At 41.9% G+C, this 21,692-nt stretch overlaps 1 protein-coding gene across 1 annotated transcript; it reads right to left on the bottom strand.

The window, feature by feature from the left end:
- Positions 1-1,074: 1,074 nt before the first annotated feature.
- On the bottom strand, positions 1,075-20,017 carry LOC127598026 (disintegrin and metalloproteinase domain-containing protein 10-like). The gene is made up of 16 exons (XM_052061499.1): positions 19,832-20,017; positions 16,833-16,983; positions 13,768-13,886; positions 13,302-13,460; positions 12,709-12,809; positions 11,544-11,693; positions 9,144-9,236; positions 8,834-9,017; positions 8,026-8,189; positions 7,733-7,916; positions 6,132-6,282; positions 5,862-6,045; positions 5,665-5,773; positions 5,361-5,581; positions 4,682-4,808; positions 1,075-3,644 (listed from the first exon to the last, which is right to left on the bottom strand). The coding sequence occupies exons 1-16, from the start codon at positions 19,896-19,898 to the stop codon at positions 3,460-3,462; spliced, it is 2,349 nt and encodes a 782-aa protein (XP_051917459.1). The 5' UTR covers positions 19,899-20,017; the 3' UTR covers positions 1,075-3,459.
- Between the last annotated feature and the right edge of the window lie 1,675 nt (positions 20,018-21,692).

Genomic DNA, 21,692 nt, shown 5'->3' with positions numbered 1-21,692 from the left:
ATTCCAAAAACATGCATGGCAGGCTTATTGGACGCTCTAAATTGTCCCTAGGTGTGATTGTGAGCATGGATGGTTGTTCGTCTCTGTGTGCCCTGCGATTGGCTGGCAACTGATCCAGGGCGTCCCCCGCCTACTGCCCGAAGACAGCTGGGATAGGCTCCAGCACCCACCGCGACCCTAGTGAGGATTAAGCGGTTCAGAAAATGGATGGATGGATGGATGTTGTTAAAACGCCTTACTACACATGGTTGGTTTTTTTTCGGCTAAAAACACCTTACTATACAGGGTCGTTGTTTTTTTTTAGCTAAAAACGCCTTACTATACTTTTACACAGTGTAAAAAGAAAATTGTGTTTTACCATTTAGTGACCAACATTGGAATTACATACTCCCACATTTGAAAAACACGCATGTTCATGTCACTGACTCAAATTGAGGTTCCCAAATAAGCTTCACTGGCCCACAAGTCACTTTGGTGATTCAGGCTCGTCCTGACAACAGCTTTCAACAGCTGATGTAGCTAATCAAGCTACACTATGAACTGTCATGTTTACATTTTCTGATAAATTAATACAATTCACATCGAACATAGTCTTCATATAAACTGATCAATAACTAACAATACATACATCTGTGTGTATGCTCCATTTAAAGCCGACATAGAATCAGTGGCCTTCTGTAAACAGACGGACAAATTAGCATGTGTGAAATTCTGTTGTCAACAGCACGGGAACAGCTTGTGACAAATTAATCCTGTTCAATATGCAACGTTTGTAGAAGCGAAATGATCACTGCAGGTGCAGAAATGTGTTTGATGCATACATTTGTGTCCCTCGTGTGAAATGAAAAAAAAAATACTTCACATTCCATGACTTGATTATCTTGCCTGCTTTATTTGGTATGATATTCAAGTTATATAAGTTATGAGGGATGGGCAAAATTTTGGAATAGCCTTCATGTCTGGACTGTGGTGCAACAGATGGCACCTTTGCCTGCGTCTTGTTGTATCTCAAACTGTTTCCGTAATTTTTAGTTAATAAACAAAGCAACCCCTTGAAAATCTAGAGAGAGCAGCTGACAGTAAACAGTACTCTGTTTATTGAATGAGTCGTTTAATTAATGCATTTCATGTACTCCAAAAAAAATTACATTTCTTTGCACAATACAATTGATTTTTTTGTTTTGTTTTTTTTTTCGTAAAAATGTTCAAAGTGAACAAAAATTTCCAATACTGTATAAAACACAGTGAACATTAAAATCAGACAGTAGTATTACTTTTTAATCGTGTTCTTTCGGCCTACATCACCTACAACAATTCAAAATCAATGTGGACATTGCAGTGCACGTTTATCTAAAAACTTTTTTTTTGTTTTAAACCAGGACTACGAATTGAAAAGTAAATTTACAGGCATTAATCTTCTGCTCTTCTAGCCAAACCATGCCACAGGATAAAGACTAAAATGAGAATGTCACATTAAATCCATCACACTCAAATGTTTTTTATATCATTGATGACAGTGGAGAAAAAGTATCATAAGCAAACTCCAATTGAACTAGCACATACAAGAACAGAAATAACTTAAGAGGTTTGCCACATATGAACATCTTTGAATTGGAATAAAATAATTATAATTAAGAAAAATCAACAGATGTATCAAAATGTAATTTTCAGTTTTCAATGAAATGCAAATTTTCAAAGTACTGTACAAGTTTACATCTTAGATTCTGAAGCCAGGAATGACCAAAAAAAATACATATCCACTTTTTTTTTGTACAGACATGACACACGCCTGATTCATCCATCATGTGACATTAACTGTGACACTTTTCCTAATCCCGTCCACAGCAAAACATGGCATCATTCAGGACATTAGAGTTGTGATTCGAACTGCATGCACTCCAAACGGAATAATGCCAAGATAAACTCAATTCAGGCCTATAGGCAAAAAAATAATGCATGAAATATAGACTGCAAAAAATGATTTATTGTTAGTGTCAAGCGAATACTGAACCATGCCCAGACGACAAGATCACGTGTTATTTTGTGAAAGGGAAAGAATGCCTGAGGTGAAACGTGTCCTTCAAACGAAGCCTGTCGTTGCTTTCGGATATCACAACCAATGCAAACTGGGAAAGTGTGAGTTCCAGGGTGGTGACGTAGCAAAGTCAAGCTGTGTGAAAATCTGCCTCAACAGGCCTTACTTCCTTTTATTTTCACATTAAAAGTTGTCAGCATTGTGTTGAGACACATATTACGGACCAATGTCAATCAAGAATACTCACATTGAATTAATGCCTCTGCATGCCCACAAAAGTTCTTAAGATTTCCTACATGAGCAACAGAATGATAAGCCTCCTCTTTTTTTTTCTTTTCTTAAAAATATGTCCACAGAGTCATTTTAAAACTCATTTCCACACGCATTTCACTAATGCTCACTTAAACTAAACTGCAACTTTCCCTTCTCCTCAGCTTCAATTAGTGGTTATTCATTCTTCAAATAGCTAAATTAAATTGGTAAAAGACAACAACAAAATAAATAAAAGATAAGCAGAGCGATCGTTCCCTTACGTGACACAAGCAACATGTTAGCAAGAAATAAAACAATGGAGAGACGACCTTGGGGAGGGGAAAAAACGGATATGGTTACTTTGTTCAATTTGAGAAACAAGGAAACAAGCTACCCAAAGTGAATGAGCTCCACCTGATGGGATGACTGCAGAGATGACCCGATGGCATCAGATGGCCGGCAACAACATCCGAGGAACTCCTGGCGACCGTCATGCCTTCATTTATGTGTTAAAAGTCCTGAGAGCGCTAACCCAAAAATAAAAAAAAACAAACCAACAAAACAGGAAGAGAGTGAAGAATTACACATTTACAGTAGAAGAAATAGTTCCTTTTCACTTATGATACACTAAATATGTACAGTCACATGCAGGAGACTGACTGTCTGCACAAGAGACCGGGAGCATGTGTTCTTCGCCATTTTGGGACGTGTGGAAATCACAAAAGTGGCGCCAATCCCCCGCCGAGTGGCTCGCCTCGTTCTCGAGCGTGGCAAGAACGGCGCAAGAAAAGCACGCAACGATTCACCGGCAGCCACGTGGCATGTCACTCGAGACGAAATCGCAAGAGAACGGAAACGAAATGACTAAAGTTGACCAAAGCTAGAGAGAATTCCTTAACTCCTTGGCACTCCTTTGAAATGAACCAAATTAAGGTGACGATGGCCAAAAAAAAAAGCTAGATTGCGTGCCGATTGAGTCCCTGGATTTTTCTCTTCTTTTCGTGTCTTAGATGGAGGGTGCGGTGGTGACTAGCCACCGTGTCAGGCTTTTCTTTGGATGGAGTGACGCTTTTAAGTTTCCCACTGTAGGCACAAGGAGGAGCCAAGGCATTGGAAGGGGGTGGTGGCAGGGGGGGGGGGGAATTCTGTGTGTGGGGAGGGTCGGGGGGGTCTCAGCGTCTCATCTGCCCCATCTGATAGTTCTCCCTAGGCTGACGGTGGTGTCGCTGGTGTTGCTGCTGGGCCTGCCGCTGAGGCTGCCTCTGGGCCTGCCGCGGACCACCGTGTCCGCCGTGCTGGGACTGATGCTGCACCTGGGAGCTTGCGTGCTGCTGCGCTCGCCGCCTCTTCAAAGTGCCTGTTGGAGACAAGGAGACCAAGGACATACACGTTGATACATGTGAGATAGGAATGAGGGGATTCATTAACAGAGACCCCAAATTGCATTCATTCACTAACAGATTGCGCCTGACCAATATGGATTTTATTTAAGCTTATGCCAATTCTGGTATTTGGCAGGAAAAAAAAAAATCAGCGAATTATTGTTTGGGGGGGGGGGGGGGGGAGTACCGCTCTAGCCCACCGTCATAGAGTGTTCCACAGGGTTCAATTGTGCTACCTCTGGGTTCCATATTATTTCCTTTTACTACTATGTTGATGACAGACAGATCAATGTCTGGTGCTGTCTACTGTTTTTATGTTATTAATTTATTTTTTTAACTGTCCTTGTTATTATGTGTCTAATTTTTACTCCACATACAGAATTTTATATGCATCCATGGTTGTTTTAAAGTGCTCTACAAATAAAGTTGAGTTGACAGTTAAGTTATGCCTCACGAATTAAGTTATTTCAGTAACACAAGCAAAATTACTTTCCTCTACTTTTTGCTGTTTAGGTGCAATTTGCGAACATATTACATAACTATGTACGTAACAAAGAGCGTCAAGTAAAAACTGATTTAAAAATTGTCCTCTTATTGTGGATTACTCTTGCTTTGGTTCGGAATGTGGAGGGGATCTGCTCAGGGCAGGAGCGGTGGGTTGCAAGGCTGTGGGCCACCCCAAAAATCATGAAAAATCGCAAGCCTTATCACCTTTAATCTGTATTATAAACAAATAAATAAATAACCAAAACATAAAATCCCCATTAAAATAACTATCATAGAAAATGATAGATTGACTGATTTGATGGGTTTTACATGTTGATCCCCATGTAAAATCACAACTTCCATTTGATAATTATGACATGAACTTAAATGGCTGTTACACCTACTTTCACACTGTGTATGAGCAACATACCCCATAATAAACAAATAAATCAATAAATATATATATTTAAAAAAATAACAGTGATATACAGTAAATAAAAAAATTAATCTGTTTCGTCAAACTCACCTGGAAGTGGTTTAGGGGGAGGAAGCTTGGGGTTACTGCTGGGTGTATGTACGCTACAGATCTTAATGAAGCCTGCCATGAGCATGATGAGAGCGATGCCCATCAGTAACACTGCCCACCAGTGGGCCTGGAAATAAAATCAAGCAAACACAAACCCTGAGTGCTGCACAAAACAAATGATTCTTCTGTTTTCTAATAACAGCTAGTTCTGTTTACAGAATGCAAGTAATTGCACATATTAAGTTTTATGCTAGTTCTAGGGTCATCCATTTTTAAGAATGACATTCACTTGCAATGAAAATACATTTGTTGTGTTCAATTAGGCCTCGACACAGTCAAACAAGAGCATGCCATCTACATTTTACAGGAAATTCAATAAATAATAATAATAACAATACATTTTATTTATAAGCGCCTTTCCAGACACCCAAGGACACTTTACACGGCACAAACATTTCAAAGAACGCAAAAAGGAAACTGTGTCATTCAGAGGCCGTGAGCAAGTGAAGCTTTTCAGAAAAGTTATAAAATCTATATCATATAAATATGTTGCTGAAATTCTGATTTATATTTTAATATGTAGCCTATTTATTCAATTTGGTGAGTGAGGACAGCGGCTTGTATTCAGAAAAAAATCACAATTGCATCAAAAATCTGTATCAAATTAAATTCTACATACCACAATCCACTCCGCAATGTTCTCGTAGAGCTCGGGGTTAAAAATGGCCTTCTTGAGCCGAGCCAGCGGGCCGTCCGCATCCACCAGACGACACTTCATGAACACGTCGCAGTAACCCTTGAAGTCATTGCAGGGCGAGCCAGCCGGCAGCGTGGTCACCTTCTTATTGAAGAAACGAGCCAGACGCTCCGAGCCCGTACTGCTGCATGTGTTGGGATTCACTGGAGGGATTGAGGCCCAGTCAATTAGGACATCGGCACATTAGGTGTCAACCTCCAAGGCACATATTCAGTACATGACTCACTCTTCTCCATACAGCACACGTGACAAAGCTCCGTCTCATCCTTTCCTTCTTGGCTGGCGCACGTGCACGCTTCGAGTCCGTACTTCTCACAGATGGAGCCGGAGCAGCCCTGTGGGCGAGGATACGTAAAGATGGTTCTGAGTCTGCGTGACTTCTTTTCTATGAGGCCAGCTGTTTGCGAGTTGCGAGTCACTCACCCCGTTCAGGCAGACTTGAGTCTCGCCGTGACACGCGGTGAAGTTGGCTTTGGGTTCCGACGACGGGCACTGGGGGCTCACTCCGTTGCACATGCCCTGATGAGCGCACTCTGACTCATCCCTGCACTTCTCATTTCGCCCCTTGTAGCCGCACTCAGGGGTGCAACAGGGTCCCTGGCTGGGACTGCGGGCAAGAGAGCAAGATGTTGGCTGAAAAAGATCTCAAACGAAGGTCTGGCAATTAGAAGCAGATACATCTTTGCAATGTACCTGCAGACTTTGTTGGGCTTTAATTTGCACTTCTTGTTATCAGCCTGGTTGGCGTCATAGCAGCACTGGTCCCTGCACTGATCACTGTAGCCACAGTCACACTCCTCTCCTGGCTCCACGAGGCCATTTCCGCAGATGGGCTGACCAGACTCTGGCGTACAAAGATGAAATTTGTTGCTTACGTCAAACAACTCCCCCAACAATCTAATTGATCTTGTTCTGTGACTAATCATATGGTCTAATAATTGTTCATTCACGACAAATATACTTTGGCTTAGTTTGATACAATTCCTGGACACTTTTCTAGTTATTTAATGAAAAGTGTAGAACATTGTCACGTTGTATGTATCGGACAGCAACATTTGACTATTACCAATGAGTGAATTGCACCGTAAACAATTTTGGAATCTAACTATTTGCAAACGCCCTGGTCTTGTTCTTGATATAAATTTGAACTATTGAAATGTTGGTTAATGTACACTGTTCTCTACTGAACAAATACATAATCAAATCAAATGAGTGTAGGCCACTAGGTAGGTCAGTGACTTACAGTGATAGGCAGAACAATTAAATGTTCGTCCATTAGATAGCACTTAACTGGTGTATCCATTCTGGCATTTTTGTTTGGTATTGCGTCATGAGATTTTTTTTCCATCATTAAAATATTTCTCTTGTTCAATAATTATGTCAACTCCTTGGTTGTTTTGCATACACGTTTATTGTATTGTATATAACAAGATTGTTTGGTGCCAAATGTCATATTTTCAGGTGCTATTGGTGTGGCGGGGGGGCTCAAAGTCTTTGTCTACAAGTGCAGGTCAAGAAATCAAAATAGCATATAAACATAGATTAATTATGATTCAGTTATTCGTAACAAAAGTAGTCAAAAAATGTTGATAATTCAACATAAAGATAATCATGCCGAAATTCCAAAAAGGTGGACAATTTTAAATGGGGAAAAAATGATTATTCAGTTGCCAAAGATAATTATCGATTAATTTGATAATCAATGAATCGTTTCACATCTATAGTATGTGATAAATATTCATTAAACGCACACAAAAACGTTTCGGGGGTGACTAATTCCCAGATGAGTTTCCATATTAATTTTCTTTTGGGTTTGTTTCTATTGTAATATTCTTTTTTCTTGAGATGGCGAATTATATGGGCTTTCCTTACCTCTAAAATTACTAAAACAATGGAAGAAAAAAAATCTTGAAATATTTGACTCACTGTCTACAGTGAATCTCTAAACCTTTCAGTTTTTGAACTAAAGAAGTAAAAAGTTGTACAAGATACTCCAAAATTATTGAGATGTACACGACTAGAATATATTTTTGGTAGAAAGGTCTGCAACCTTAGACAGGATAAAACTGAGTCGGATTTATTTTCATGGGTGCTAACATTTGCAATGTTGTTATTTACAATTTGTTGAAAACAAAAACACTCTCTGTCCGATATTTAGCAAGAAACCAAATGAGGCCATTAAAAAAAAATAGCACCGCACTAATGCTAATATTCATTTAAAAAATCCATTAGCATTTAAAATGTTTGCGTTTTTCTAGCCGCATATGTGAATTTGCCGACGGTGTGCTACATACCAACAAAACAGTTGCTCCTTTTTTTCTCCAGCACCTGGCTGATGTTGCGCACGCTACAGATGGAGAACTTGTTGTTGTTCAGCTTGTCTCCCGACGTAGCTCTCGCATACATGATGTAATTGCCCTTCTCCTTTTTGTCTTGGCTCTTGGATTCACCCGGGGTGCACTCTGACCCAGAGTCATGCTGTGTATGAGCAAGAAAAAAAACAAAGGTCAAAAGATGGGGAGACAAACATGGCCACGCTCCATTTACTGCTTCTTGCTTGCGATTGTTTGTGGTATGAGTTACTCACTGGAGAGCCAAAGTTGTGCCCCACTTCATGTGCAAAGGTGATATGGGAGACTTTGGGAGGTACGTGGGAGGCGTAGTTCTGAACAGTGATAATGCCTGTGTTGAGAGACTTCTTCTTCCCGTCGGAGTACAACTTGCTTTTTTCACAGATCCCTCCAGAACTCCCTGATGATGATAAGCACATTTTTTAAACAAGCCTCCTTCCAAAGCATGCGTGTCATGCTATGAGATAAGAAAACAAGATTTTACATCGTATCATGTGTTTCATATTTTTTTATGTTTGACTCTGGTTCCCGTAACCCGTAACCCCAGTCAGTTGCAGTATAAATTTTTATTTTATTGATTAATTTTATTTGATTTTAGCGGCAAAAGTACATTTCTCACAATCTTTATGCGTCAAGAATTCTTGACCATTGGCCATGGTTAAAAGATGCAAAGATTTATAAATCACAATTGTCTATCCGAAAGGAGAAAAAAGGCAACATTTATAACAATGTGTTCTATCGGCCTTCCCTAATGTGGTTAATATTGTGTAATGGAAGTCGTATTAAACAGATTAAAGCATTTTCATCCTTGTCGGCGGCTGGCATTTTGGTTTTATTTTCTCCCTCTGCTGCTGACTGAAATTGATGTCAAACTGTCCTCGGGCTCACATTGTGAAAACAGATGGTTGAATTCTTATTCCACAAACGCAATAATAATCAGAATACCCTGCTGAGGACACGTACAACAGATTATTGCAAAGGATTTTTTCCCCCCTTCAAAAACATGTTTACAGTCACTGCACAGTGACAAAAGCTCCGCATTACCTGAAGGGGCTCCGACCCAGGCCAAACCCAAGACGCCATCGTCAAAGTCTCTGTCGGTGAAAACGTAAGCCAAACAGTAGTCATCGTGGTTCTGTTCCGAGTTCAGCTCCAGGAACTTCTCCACACCGATGTTACCAAAGCGAAATGGGTTGGACTTGTCCTTCTCATCACTGGTGGTGTTTATCTGTGTGGGAGGAAGAGAGCTTGTTTATAGGAAACGCTATAGGCTACGCTAAGGATTTTCAGTACAAGGAAAAGGGGGAATTAAAAAAAAATAAAGAAAGAAAAAGCACCTCAATAGAGGACTCACCCTGATCCGTTTCACCATGAAACTGATGTTGCGAATCCCTAAGAAGTCTGTGCCCTGATAGATGGCATTAATGGCCTTGACGTGACTGGAGATCTGAAATGGGAAGACAACAATATACAAACACATTAATCAGAAGAATTTGATTAAACGTCCTGTATATTTTAATTGCGGGTAGATTTTAATCTCTGTCTCCTATTTGGACACAAAAAATAGCTTATTCTGACACCTTCTCTACGGTGTGCACGTCAGTCAGCTATTCCACGGAAGAATGGACAAATTGAGAATGTTTAGAATTAGATTTTTTTTTTATCTGACGTGCATCGTATGGCAACTCACTGAGGAATATTAGCCCTATAAAACTGACAATTGACGGTTTAGTTTCCCCCATCGTCGCTACAAGGACTTTGTCAAATCCTTATCCCCTAACCTTCCATCCATCCATCCATCCATCATCTACCGCTTATCCGGGGCCGGGTCGCGGGGGCAACAGCTTTAGCAGGGAAGCCCAGACTTCCCTCTCCCTAGCTACTTCTTCCAGCTCTCCCCGGGGGATCCCGAGTCGTTCCCAGGCAAGCTGGGTGACATAGTCTCTCCAGGGTGTCCTGGGTCTTCCTCGGGTTCTCCTCCCGGTGGGACATGACCGGAACACCTCACCGGGTAGGCGCTCAGGAGGCATCCGAATCAGATGCCCAAGCCACCTCATCTGGCTCCTCTCGATGTGGAGGAGAAGCGGCTCGACTCTGAGCCCCTCCCGGATGACTGAGCTTCTCACCTTATCTCTAAGGGAGAGCCCGGACACCCTGCGGAGAAAACTCATTTCAGCCGCTTGTATCCGGGATCTCGTTCTTTCGGTCACGACCCATAGCTCGTGACCATAGGTGAGGGTTGGGACGTAGATCGACCGGTAAATTGAGAGCTTCGCCCTTTGGCTCAGCTCCTTCTTCACCACGACAGACCGATACAACGTCCGCATCACAGCAGACGCTGCACCGATCCGCCTGTCGATCTCCCGCTCCCTCCTACCCCCACTCGTGAACAAGACCCCAAGATACTTGAACTCCTCCACTTGGGGTAAGATCTCCTCCCCGACCCGGAGGGGGCACTCCACCCTTTTCCGACTGAGGACCATGGTTTCAGATTTGGAGGTGCTGATTTTCATCCCAACCGCTTCACACTCGGCTGCGAAACGCTCCAGTGAGAGTTGGAGAGCCCCGTTTGAAGTAGCCAACAGCACCACATCATCTGCAAAAAGCAGGGATGCAATACTGAGGCCTCCAAAACGGACCCCCTCAACGCTTCGGCTGCGCCTAGAAATTCTGTCCATAAAGGTTATGAACAGAATCGGCGACAAAGGGCAGCCTTGGTGGAGTCCTACCCCCACTGGAAACGCTTCCGACTTACTGCCGGCAATGCGAACCAAACTCTGACATCGGTGGTATAGTGACCGAACAGCCCGTATCAGGGGGTTCGGTACCCAATACCCTCGAAGCACCCCCCACAGAACTCCCCGAGGGACACGGTCAAACGCCTTCTCCAAGTCCACAAAACACATGTAGACTGGTTGGGCGAATTCCCACATACCCTCAAGGACCCTGCTAAGGGTGTAGAGCTGGTCCACTGTTCCACGGCCGGGACGAAAACCACAGCGTAACCATTTGTACCATTTGTACCATTTGTAAACCATTTGTACATCCCCTAACCCTACGCTGTACAAATATGCAATTCTTCAGAAAAAGAGCTTTCAAGCTTTTTTCCGCAACTCCCAGTTTAACTTTACTGTCAAAAAAAACATAAAACTATGAGAACGACAAAATGTGTCTTAAAAACCAGACGTGTCAAAATCCATCTATTAATCAACAACTAATCAAAAGTAAAGCCACACTTAAAATGATCCACCTGCAGTGAAGATTTTTGTGGGTGGGGAGGCTGTGGTGGAATAATGGCATTTTGATTGATTTCAATGGGGGACAATGTGAACTGAACTCATGGCACTCACGGCACCTCTCCAAATCCCGATGGGATACATGTACTGAATGGAACTAAATGCAGAGGACTGAGTTTCTAAGAAATGTGTTGCTGACACTTGGCTTACACATATATGGGGAGCGTCAGTTTCGATTTACGTGCGTAGCTGCACTGCAGACGAACTGAAAACGTGTTTGCCGTTAGGATTGGTATGATTTTGCATGGGGTCTATGATTGTGTATCGAGTGGCCGTTGCTATCAAGTGTGACGAAACAGCTTCAAACAAAGACAGCTCGATGTGTTGATTAGCGTGCAGAAGGTGCAAACAGCAACTGTCGAGACTCATCATTGCGCATTACACAAGCAGAAGTGTGTTTATGCGTGGCAACCGCATCCTTAATCCCACGCGGATTTATGTGTCTCGGTGCATCTCACCTGAGCAATGACAGCCTCTCTTGTCTTGTAATACTTGTAGAAGAGGTGATCCGTTTGGATGAAGAGCTGGCACGTGTTCTTCTCAGCCTGCGCCATTCTCTTCTTTCTCAGCATCACAGATTCATTAAGGACCGCTTGACTGTGGAGTGCCTGGTGTGCAGGAGGAGGAAATAGACTGGCGTTAAATTAAACATAGTGTACTGTAAGGGCATTTACAACCAAACAGCGGCTGAATAAATCATGTCTGATATTTCGGGCTTCTAGTTTTAAAAGTACAGAATGTTCATACAACATGCATTGCTTCTGCATGTTATGCATGAAAGGAAGAGGAAGAAATAATGATGAGTGCATTTCACAAAAAACAATTGAAACACACTGTGGTTGAGGATGATGACATGAAGTTTTTCACGAAGACCACATAATAAGCTATTGATATCCAGTACAAGCGATGTATCCGATATTCTGCAGTTTGGCAGATGCTTATCAACAGTTCCAAAAAGAGGCTTCAAGTTGTATATTCATAATGTTATTGTCAAACTAAACATACAACAAATAAAATTGCACATTGTGTATTTAAAAACAACCAAAATTAATTGGCCTAAGGAAATTCCGCTTGGTTATTGTTGGGATGTCGCAATGGACATTTGAACACAAATGGTGGAGCCACATGCAGACAGAAAATGTAACAAATACTAATAGGCCTGTATTTTTTTTATCCTCAGCCAAATACAACTAATATTATAGCAGTTTACAGAGTCAACTTACTTGTTGAACTCTTCCTCGTACAGCATATCGATGCATTTCTGCGTTATATTGCGCTCACACCAGGAGCCGTACAATGACTGAATCATATGTGCAAACTGTTAAAACCTTTTTTCTTATTTAATTATGTTATTAAAAAACACGGTGCATATATTTTGGTTGTTTTTCTGTGAGATGGCAACAAATTCATGGCATTTCCAGTCAACTCGGTCGATGTGAATTAAAGCAGTGCATTCCTATCATTTGTAAGGCAGAATATTTGATTGAACTCTTGGATATGATTTGATCACGTGGTCATACTGTAAATTTCCCAGGCCATGTTTGCCAATGGGATGGACATATTAGATTTATCGCTTTCCTCTCTGCGAAACACTTGCAACTCCAAGCGTGTGGTGAAGTCAACCTTGGACGGCTCTTCTACAGCGGACGCTTGGTACTTCTTCATCTTCTCGAACACCGAGCTATCAGCACAGCCGCCCTCCGGGCCGTACTTGTGAGGATAGTCTGAGTGAAAGAGGCCGACACAACACTGTCAAGATTATGGAGACAATGTTAGCTACTTAACCCCCTGAGTCACTCTGTGATGCTATTCAGGATCAGCTAATGGGTTGTCCTTACATGCCACCGGAGATTCGGTCGCATTGTACGCTTACGTTATTGACTAATTCCTCTCATATTTACACATAGGCTTTATGTAAAAGGTGATTACAAATTAAACGAGTGCTGCTCACTATCCCTACCAAGGTTGTACAGACAGCTTTAATGAGTCGGTACCCTGAGAGAAAGATCATGTTCCTCAGCTAATGAGCACCCTGGATAGCCCTGCTCTTCAGGGGGTGGCGGCGGGGTTCACGCCAATCGGCCTGCATCAGCTCAGCGAGATTAACTTTACACTTTCGGATCACACGTACGCATATGCAATCAGTAAATTAGACAGAACCACTTCCTGCGAGGCCCGTTTGGGCAATCGTGAGCTTGCAGTTGTCAAGGACTCACCTATGTCGTCCTCGTGGTACATGACAGAGTGGAAAGGCACGTCTTTGCCCTCCAGGTATCGCTGAGTGGGCTCCACGTAGTAGTTACCGTGGTAACTCTGAATGAAGCCCTCAAATTTACCATCCACTATGGAGCCATGAGCAAGTGTACCTTTCTCACCTGGGGAGACATATTACAGACAGCAACATTTATTATTACAGACTGAGGAACAGCAAGAAAACAGACCACAGGAGCTCAGTGGAGAATATAACTGAAACATGCTTAACAATTCAACTTGCTTTATCCTGAAACCAACCCCAGGTCTGAATCCATTTTCCACACCATTAACTATATCATTTTCTACAGAATGTTCGAATTGTTATGACTATTTTTGGGGAGGTTTGTGCTCATGACTCCTTCTCTTCTCAGCATCTTCTTTGAGGCTGGTCCGCACAGAGCACTTTCCTTTAGGGGAGACTTTTCTCACCGTATATTTCTCCAGTGTAGATGTGAGAGGTATCATATGTCGACTCTTCTCCTGAAACTTCCACCTTCAAGTCTGGTGTGAACAAACTGGTATCTCTCTTCATGCGTAAATTAAAATGCCTGAAATAAAGTAAAGAGAGAACATGAACAAAACAACTTCATCCGCATATTTATAGCAATGATGTAAAATATTTGAGATTTTGCAGAGGTGTGCGCTGAATTTCGATTCAAATTGGGCCTCACTTAAAGAGAGTGACAACATTTGAACAGTCTTTTGAGGAAGAGAGGGAAGGCAAATGAGAGTGGGAAAGTGAGACCATGGCTCTTTTTATTCCTAAAGGAGGGGAGAAATAGAAAGTAAACATTGGCTTTCTTTGGCCATTCACAAGCGCTCATGGTTAGCTGGTGTTAAGCACCCAAGCTGAGTAAAATGAAATACTGAAAAGCAGACGTGGGCTTGTTACCACCATGAAGCAAAGTGACTCATCTCCACTCCCCAGTTTTGTTTTAATTTGACATCTTGCAAGAAAAATCTGTCAGAATAAGAATTACATGTCCCACTATCATTTTTAAATCAGGCAGCGGCACTCTGAATATACACAAACCAATATGTAATAACATATTGGAATATTCCATGTGTGAACTTTAAAAAGACATCCTGTGGTTGTAAATGTATCACAATAATGGGAATGTTCAAAGGGACCATTGTGTGCCTATCTTTGCCGAGGACAATTCAAACGGGAAAAGCAACTGACAAAATCTTTGCTTTTCAAGGAAACAGGCGTCTTCCTTCCGTGTTCTGCACGGCTCTTATCATTCCCCCACCTATTAAGCAGCGTCTGAGGTTGGCAACAGCAGGCTCCGCTCCACGCAGGAGGATAAACAGTCATTGCCGAGCTCAGAGCCAGATGGCCATGGAGAGTGTGGTGGACGGACGCGCTCATTAAAAATAAATAAATAAATACACCTCGTCATACCTCCCCCCTCCAAAAAAAAGAAGAAATAAACATCAACATATTATGTTTAACATAAATACTTTTTCCCCATGTATGCCTATAATTGTGTCAATAATTTCCAATCTACAATGTATTGTAATCATCCATCGCACACGTTCAATGTCAAGAAATGGGAGACAATGACATCACTTTGAGGAAATGAAAAGAAGACAATTTGAGGAACAGATTCAAGCTTTCATCGGACACTCCCAGTTGAAGTTTACTGTACAAATTGTTCTTTCAAACACCAAAATGTTGAACCTGACCATATCGTTTAACAAAAAGCCCATAAGGGTAATGCCAACAGAGGTGAATGAAAATAAGCACAGATGTTATGGTAATTATAAATCTTTAATGAACTGCTTTATGGAACATAACACTAGTGTGAAAAAGCATCACCCCATATTTGAGTAATCATGGTTTAATTTATTAACAAAATAGTGTAGCTAGTTCCAGAGCAGGCAGAGGCATTGAGCTGCTTCGAATCCAACAAAACAAGATCTAATACAAGGTTCTTCGATCAAAATAACTGCCTTGAAAAATATTTGGAAAGCTTTGCTTTAATTGACATCACCATAATTGTATTTATGATGCATGCTCACGCAATTAGTCATCATTTTAAATGTAGATGACAGCGGCAGGATTAACCAATAGATTTGCTCTCAATTAAAGGCTATCTCGGCGCAAACAAATGCGTTATTTCACCGTGGCAAGATTAAAGGCGATGATGTTTTGACGTGTCACAATACAAAATTAGCACCCAGTCAGCTTGCTCAGATGTCATCGTGGATACGGCTCACGGTCCCGAAGCAATAGGGCAGAGTTTGCACCCTTTTCACTGCACCATAGCGGCTCGATTCTACCTGCTTCAGTTTGAGGTAATCACTTTTCCATCACTACTTCCTCAGTAGTCACAGGATGGCATATTAACTAAAATACACGAAGAAAAAAAAACACTGACACTACTGCAGCAAAGAAGAGACTGGAGAGTACAACACTGCAGCATCTAAAGCTGAAACTGGGTAAGATATCATTAGGATGTTATTTTTGTCATTCCTAGCCATGTGTATTCAAATCTTCCAATGATACAAGGACAACTAAGCTGTTCCACCAATGAGGGGCCGGCAGTAGTAGTGACTCTTGCGGTGTTGTGTTGTCAATGTTCAATGGAGAAGGGACAACAATGTGGTATCTGGTGGTCGCTATGGCAGTCGGCCAGATTGGGATGCATTCTAGTCCCGAGAATTTGTGTATTTTTGGGATTGTAGCTTGGAACACTGCTCAACTTTATGCTGTTTTCATTTTCGACGGACCTTACTATTGTGTTAGCACGAAACTAGTGTTAACTACTTCAATAAAAACAAACCAGTCAAGCACAATAAACAAGTAACAGCTCTACATAAGTGTTTACAGTTTTTAAAACGGATGAAGTGAATAAAAAGCACAAAGCATGTCACAATCATCGGCAATGATCCAGCAATTAATTTGGATACGTTATTGTCAAAGTTCACCACGCTACATTGCTCCCTGAGCTTGCAATGATTGACGACAGCTCAAGTCCGCTCTTACTTTAATCCTTTTGGTTTTGCAACTGAGCAACAGCAGCTCTAAGGAGTCACACCCAATTTCCGAGGTGAATCATAGCGCTTCATAAAAGCTTTCACTTCACATTTAACGTTTCACAGTTGCACCGCTAACAACATAAGAGCCAAAGATTTGTGGAGACAGGAAATCATGAAATTATTTTATACTGGACTGATATGATAAAGCTACCAAAGAAAGAATCAGAAATGTGCCACCGAGACAACCTTCAGCCATTGAGCATGTCAAGGATGGAAGTAACCGAGGTGAATTACCTTTCCCCATATACCGGTACTTTAAAAGTGTGCCGATACTTCCAATGAAATGTAAACAATATGGGTGTGTGTGTATATATATATATATATATAATACACACACACACACATATATATATGTGTTTGTCAAAACGGGGGAAAAAACAACATGCATAAGTAGGAGTTAAAAACATTGAATACAAAAACATTTGGATTCCATTTCAAAGTTGACCAACCTTCCATGAGCGTGAAAATCTAAATGAAGAAACTGGTCTTCATGAGAAATTGCCCTTTTAGCCCTCTGGTGGTTGCTGTGGACCAGCTCTGTGTCATAAGAAAGGCCTTCATAGTGCCGGATGTACTTGTTGAGGGGATTCCGGTAGTGTCCTGGATGGGGGTAAACAGGAAGACATACAGTATAGCAAATTTCTTAAAGTAGACGCTTTTAAAATATTGAAAGCAGTAGTAATCTCAAGTCTATTCGTCAGTATCACGAAAAGACGCCTTTGGGAGTTCCGTTCCGTTATTCACAGAAGAAAAGTTGACATTTTCCATTGAAGCTCATTTTCGGTGTATTACGTAGTTGTTATGCAACAGTAAAATGTGCAAACAGCAAATTAACTGAGCTTTCTGACATGTGTGGACAATGACAGGGTGGACACTTTTGGCTCAGGTGTGAGAACATCACCAGCATGGTTTAGTTTGTAAGCTGACTGTGTATGGTTTATAAGAAATATATTTAAATTCTTGAGGTTTTTTTTCTCAAATGATATTTTGCAATGCCAGGATGGATATGTTAATCTTGACAACAGCCAGCTACACAAATAAAATGCTGAAAATTATGAATCGTGTGTAAATAAATCCTCGGCCCCTCGCCACAGGTTCAGCCTCCATTGAAGAAAAAAAATGGTGATTGTATGCCATGAAAAACAGAGCGTTTCCTTAAGGGTCAGAGTGAAAACAGAACATACATAATCACATGACTCATTTGATCAAATAACTTATTGTGACAAGTTCAAAGATGAAAAATACACTTGGTTTTAATGTACATTTTTCATCTGTTACGATTTAACCAGAATTGATTAGAAAAACCCCCAACAACAAACAAGATGGCATGCATGTATCTCGCTAAAAAGGAACTGCCTTCCTGGCTGTGCTCAACAACCCCAAGTGTCACAGTGTAATTATTTCTCCACATGAAGAGTGGATGGTGGGCACGAAGGAGAATGGTGCTCGAGCACCTCTACCCGTTTTGTCCCACTGCTTCACACTCCAAAAAGCAGCCTGAATTCCATTTGCACAAAACAAGACCACAATGCGGAATTGTGCTGCTCAAAATGACAACAATGCAACCCTTTGCAGAGCACTACATTGGATTTACTGAGCTATATTATGGCAACATGCAGGAGGTATTTTCAGTAAATGTGATTCTCTGTAATTACGCCTGAGAGGCGGAATTTCCATCATCAGGAGTAACAATGGAAAGAGCTAGTTCACTGCTCCTGTGCATTATGAAAAATGCAGGTGTTGACATTAAATTTTTCATTGAGGTGAGTATGAGAAGTAAAAACTGTGACTACTCTGGAATATTCTAATCTCTACAAGCAAGAGACATGTATGCTACTTCTGTGAACAGTATATCACTTTGGATTTTTTGCATTAAAGGTCACAACAACCACAAACTGAGCTTTTGATGAGAAATTCCATGCATAAAAAATTGTCTTCAGACCTGACCTGAGGTGAATGTTGTTGGCCAAATAGCAAAACTTTCCAAATCATTTTTAAATTACTGTCACAGTATCAATAAAAATACCAATTTGAAGAATTGTTTTTTGTTGTCTGTGTAAGTCATGGTTACCCACAAACATTAAATTCAGGCAACATCAACGCTTATTTGTTTACTTTTTTTAACTGACACTGCAAGTGCTTGTATCAAATGTTTTACGACATAAACAAACACACACCAGCAGTATATATGCATGACAAATAATATAAAGATAAACATTGTTTAAATTATACGTATGTCGTTTGCCTGATACTATCATAGCCTAAGCCATTTGTAGTTTACTCTCACAAAAAACAACAACAACAGCGATGTGATTACGAGAAATTATGTTTTTGTCTGTGTGTAAGTCATGCTTATTGATAAAGACTGAGTTGAGGAAACTGGAGACCTTGTTTGTTGAATCGATTTGTTTTAACATTTTAAAAAAACGACACTATGTAGTTGACTCCCTGTGCTGCTAAGTCATGTAGCAAGTGTATGACATAATCAGTCAGACACCAGCAGTATATTAAAACATTGAACCAAGAAAAATAATCGAAGATGAACACGGTTTAAATGTATTTCGTTGGCCTTTTAAGCAAAATAGCCCACGTCTTTTTTAGCGTACTGTATGTTCTCTTAAGTGTGTGTGTGTAAGTCGTGTTTATCCACAAATAGAGCTGAGGTAAATACACTCTTCTAGTTGATCGAAAAAAATAAAAGACAGTATGTACAGTAGTGCTGCATAATCATGTAGCAAGTGTTTTACGACACAATTAACAAGAGTAGAATATTAAAACACTTAAAACAGGAAAAATAAGCGAATATCAACATCGTTTTCAATAGAATATCACCCAAAACTTGATTTATGTAGTCGCGTATTGCGTTAGCTGTAGAGTAATATTCCTTTGAGTGTGAGCATTTGAGACAAAAATACAAACTTCACCACAACTTACGTGGGAATTGTTAAAATGGAACGTGACTGTTGTTTAAAAACAAAGTACGTAATGTACGTAATGTATTATTATTATTATTATTATAATGACTTTGGCGGCGATTGTGTACATGTAACAGAAAGAGTGAGCTCTACGGTAGCATAAAGCTAACGGTATATTGAAGGCAGCCAGTCAGCATCTCCCGTATTCTCACAACAATGGACGTCGGCGAGATGACTACAGAAATACAACATACACCTGACGAAAAGAACGGTGACAACACGCACAGGGACAAGATAAACTTCGTTATTTTTCAACGCGTCTCTCGATTCCGTGCAAGACTTTCCGCCGTATCTCGTTTTCGGGCGAGACCACGGCGAAAAGGGTGCAGTCCCCCGTCACAAAAGCAGGCCCCGCTGATCCCGAACCTTAGCCGTTAAGCTAGCTTAGCTAGGCAGTCTTTCAGCAAGCCCCTTATCCACATCTTTTATCCGCGTAGTTTCCCGCCCCCCTCCCACGAAAACGCGTCGCTCACCTTGAGTGTCGTGCAGCAGGTAAGCAAAGAGGACAAGTTTCAGGAGAAGCATATCGGTTAGCTCCATTGTTAAAGCATTGATGCCGTTTGCACTTTATTGTCCTAGTTAGATAGGCGCAGACGCCCTGTGTGTTTATTGCAGCTTCCACTGGTCGCCCCCTCGCTTTTGCGCGCTGACGTCACGCGCAGCGCAGTTGCTATCCCTTCCCCCGAATGCCATCCAGCATCCCGGACACTTCCATTAGGTACACCGAAACACACTCACTACATCGAATGTAATTTCACCCTTTATGAAGACAACAGTGCAGTTTTGAGTGACACTGTAAATTGAAATGAGATGTTTTTTACTGTGGTTTGACATTACAGTACGGGGGATAGGAACCGGGCAGGAAAAGCAAAAATCCACGTAGCTGCCTGACGTCAAAAATGCATTGAAAAAAGATACACATTTTTAAAAATAAAAAAATATTGAAAAACTATTTATAACAATTTTTATATAAAAAATTATATATCCGGGCGGCCCGGTAGTCCAGTGGTTAGCACGTCGGCTTCACATTGCAGAGGTACCGGGTTCGATTCCAGCTCCGGCCTCCCTGTGTGGAGTTTGCATGTTCTCCCCGGGCCTGCGTGGGTTTTCTCCGGGTGCTCCGGTTTCCTCCCACATTCCAAAAAAAAACATGTGTGGCAGGCTGATTGAACACTCTAAATTGTCCCTAGTTGTGAGTGTGAATGGTTGTTCGTTTCTGTGTGCCCTGCGATTGGCTGGCAACCGATTCAGGGTGTCCCCCGCCTACTGCCCGAAGACAGCTGGGATAGGCTCCAGCACCCCCCGCGACCCTGGTGAGGATCAAGCGGCTCGGAAGATGAATGAATGAATGAATGAATGAATATATATATCCTCATCTCACCCCTCAAGTGGTGTCCGTCCCTCATTCAGCTCGGGTCCTCTACCAGAGGCCTGGAAGCTTGAGGGTTCTGCGCAGTATCCTTGCTGTTCCCAGCACTGCACATTTTTGGACTGAGATGTCCGATGTTGTTCCCGGGATCTGTTGCAACCACTCATCTAGTTTGGGGGTCACTGCCCCGAGTGCTCCGACCACCACAGACACGACTGTCACCTTTACCTTCCAGGCTCTCTCCAGCTCCTCTCTGAGCCCTAGGTATTTCTTGAGTTTCTCATGTTCCTTCTTCCTGATGTTTCCATCACTTGGGACTGCTACATCCACTACAACGGCTTTCCTCTGCCCTTTATCCATGATCACGATATCTGGTTGGTTCGCCATTACCATCTTGTCAGTCTGTATCTGGAAGTCCCACAGGATCTTCGCTCTGTCATTCTCCACCACCTTCGGAGGTGTTTCCCATTTTGACCTTGGGGTTTCCAGTCCATACTCCGCACAGATGTTTCGGTAGACTATGCCAGCCACCTGTTTATGGCGTTCCATGTAGGCTTTCCCTGCCAGCATCTTACACCCTGCAGTTATGTGTTGGATCGTCTCAGGTGCCTCTTGGCACAACCTACACCTTAGGTCTTGTCTGGTGTGGTATATCTGGGCCTCGATGGCTCTGGTGCTCAAGGCCTGCTCCTGAGCAGCCAGGTTGAGTGCCTCTGTGCTGTCCTTCAGGCCAGCCCTCTCTAGCCACTGATAGGACTTCTTGAGATCAGCCACTTCAGTTATGGTCCGGTGGGACATCCCGTGTAGGGGCTTGTCCTCCCATGATGGTCCCTCTTCTAGCGCCTCATCTTCTGTTCCCCATTGTCTGAGACATTCTCTGAGTACGTCATCCATTAGAGCCTTCTCCTTGATGTATTCATGGAGCTTGGATGTTTCATCCTGGACAGTGGCTCCAGGACTCACTA

Source organism: Hippocampus zosterae, chromosome 3, assembly GCF_025434085.1.
Source record: "Hippocampus zosterae strain Florida chromosome 3, ASM2543408v3, whole genome shotgun sequence".
NCBI classification, from domain to species: Eukaryota; Metazoa; Chordata; class Actinopteri; order Syngnathiformes; family Syngnathidae; genus Hippocampus; species Hippocampus zosterae.
This window is presented reverse-complemented; position numbering and strand designations above follow the sequence as displayed.

Bases quoted from the DNA above. Each gene is read 5' to 3' on its own strand.
- LOC127598026 (XM_052061499.1), bottom strand. From the start codon at position 19,898: ATGGAGCTAACCGATATGCTTCTCCTGAAACTTGTCCTCTTTGCTTAC. The intron at 13,887-16,832 runs GTTGGTCAACTT...ACTTTATTTCAG, and splicing joins GATTTTCACGCTCATGGAAG to GCATTTTAATTTACGCATGA. The intron at 8,190-8,833 runs GTAATGCGGAGC...TATCATCATCAG, and splicing joins CTGGGTCGGAGCCCCTTCAG to GGAGTTCTGGAGGGATCTGT.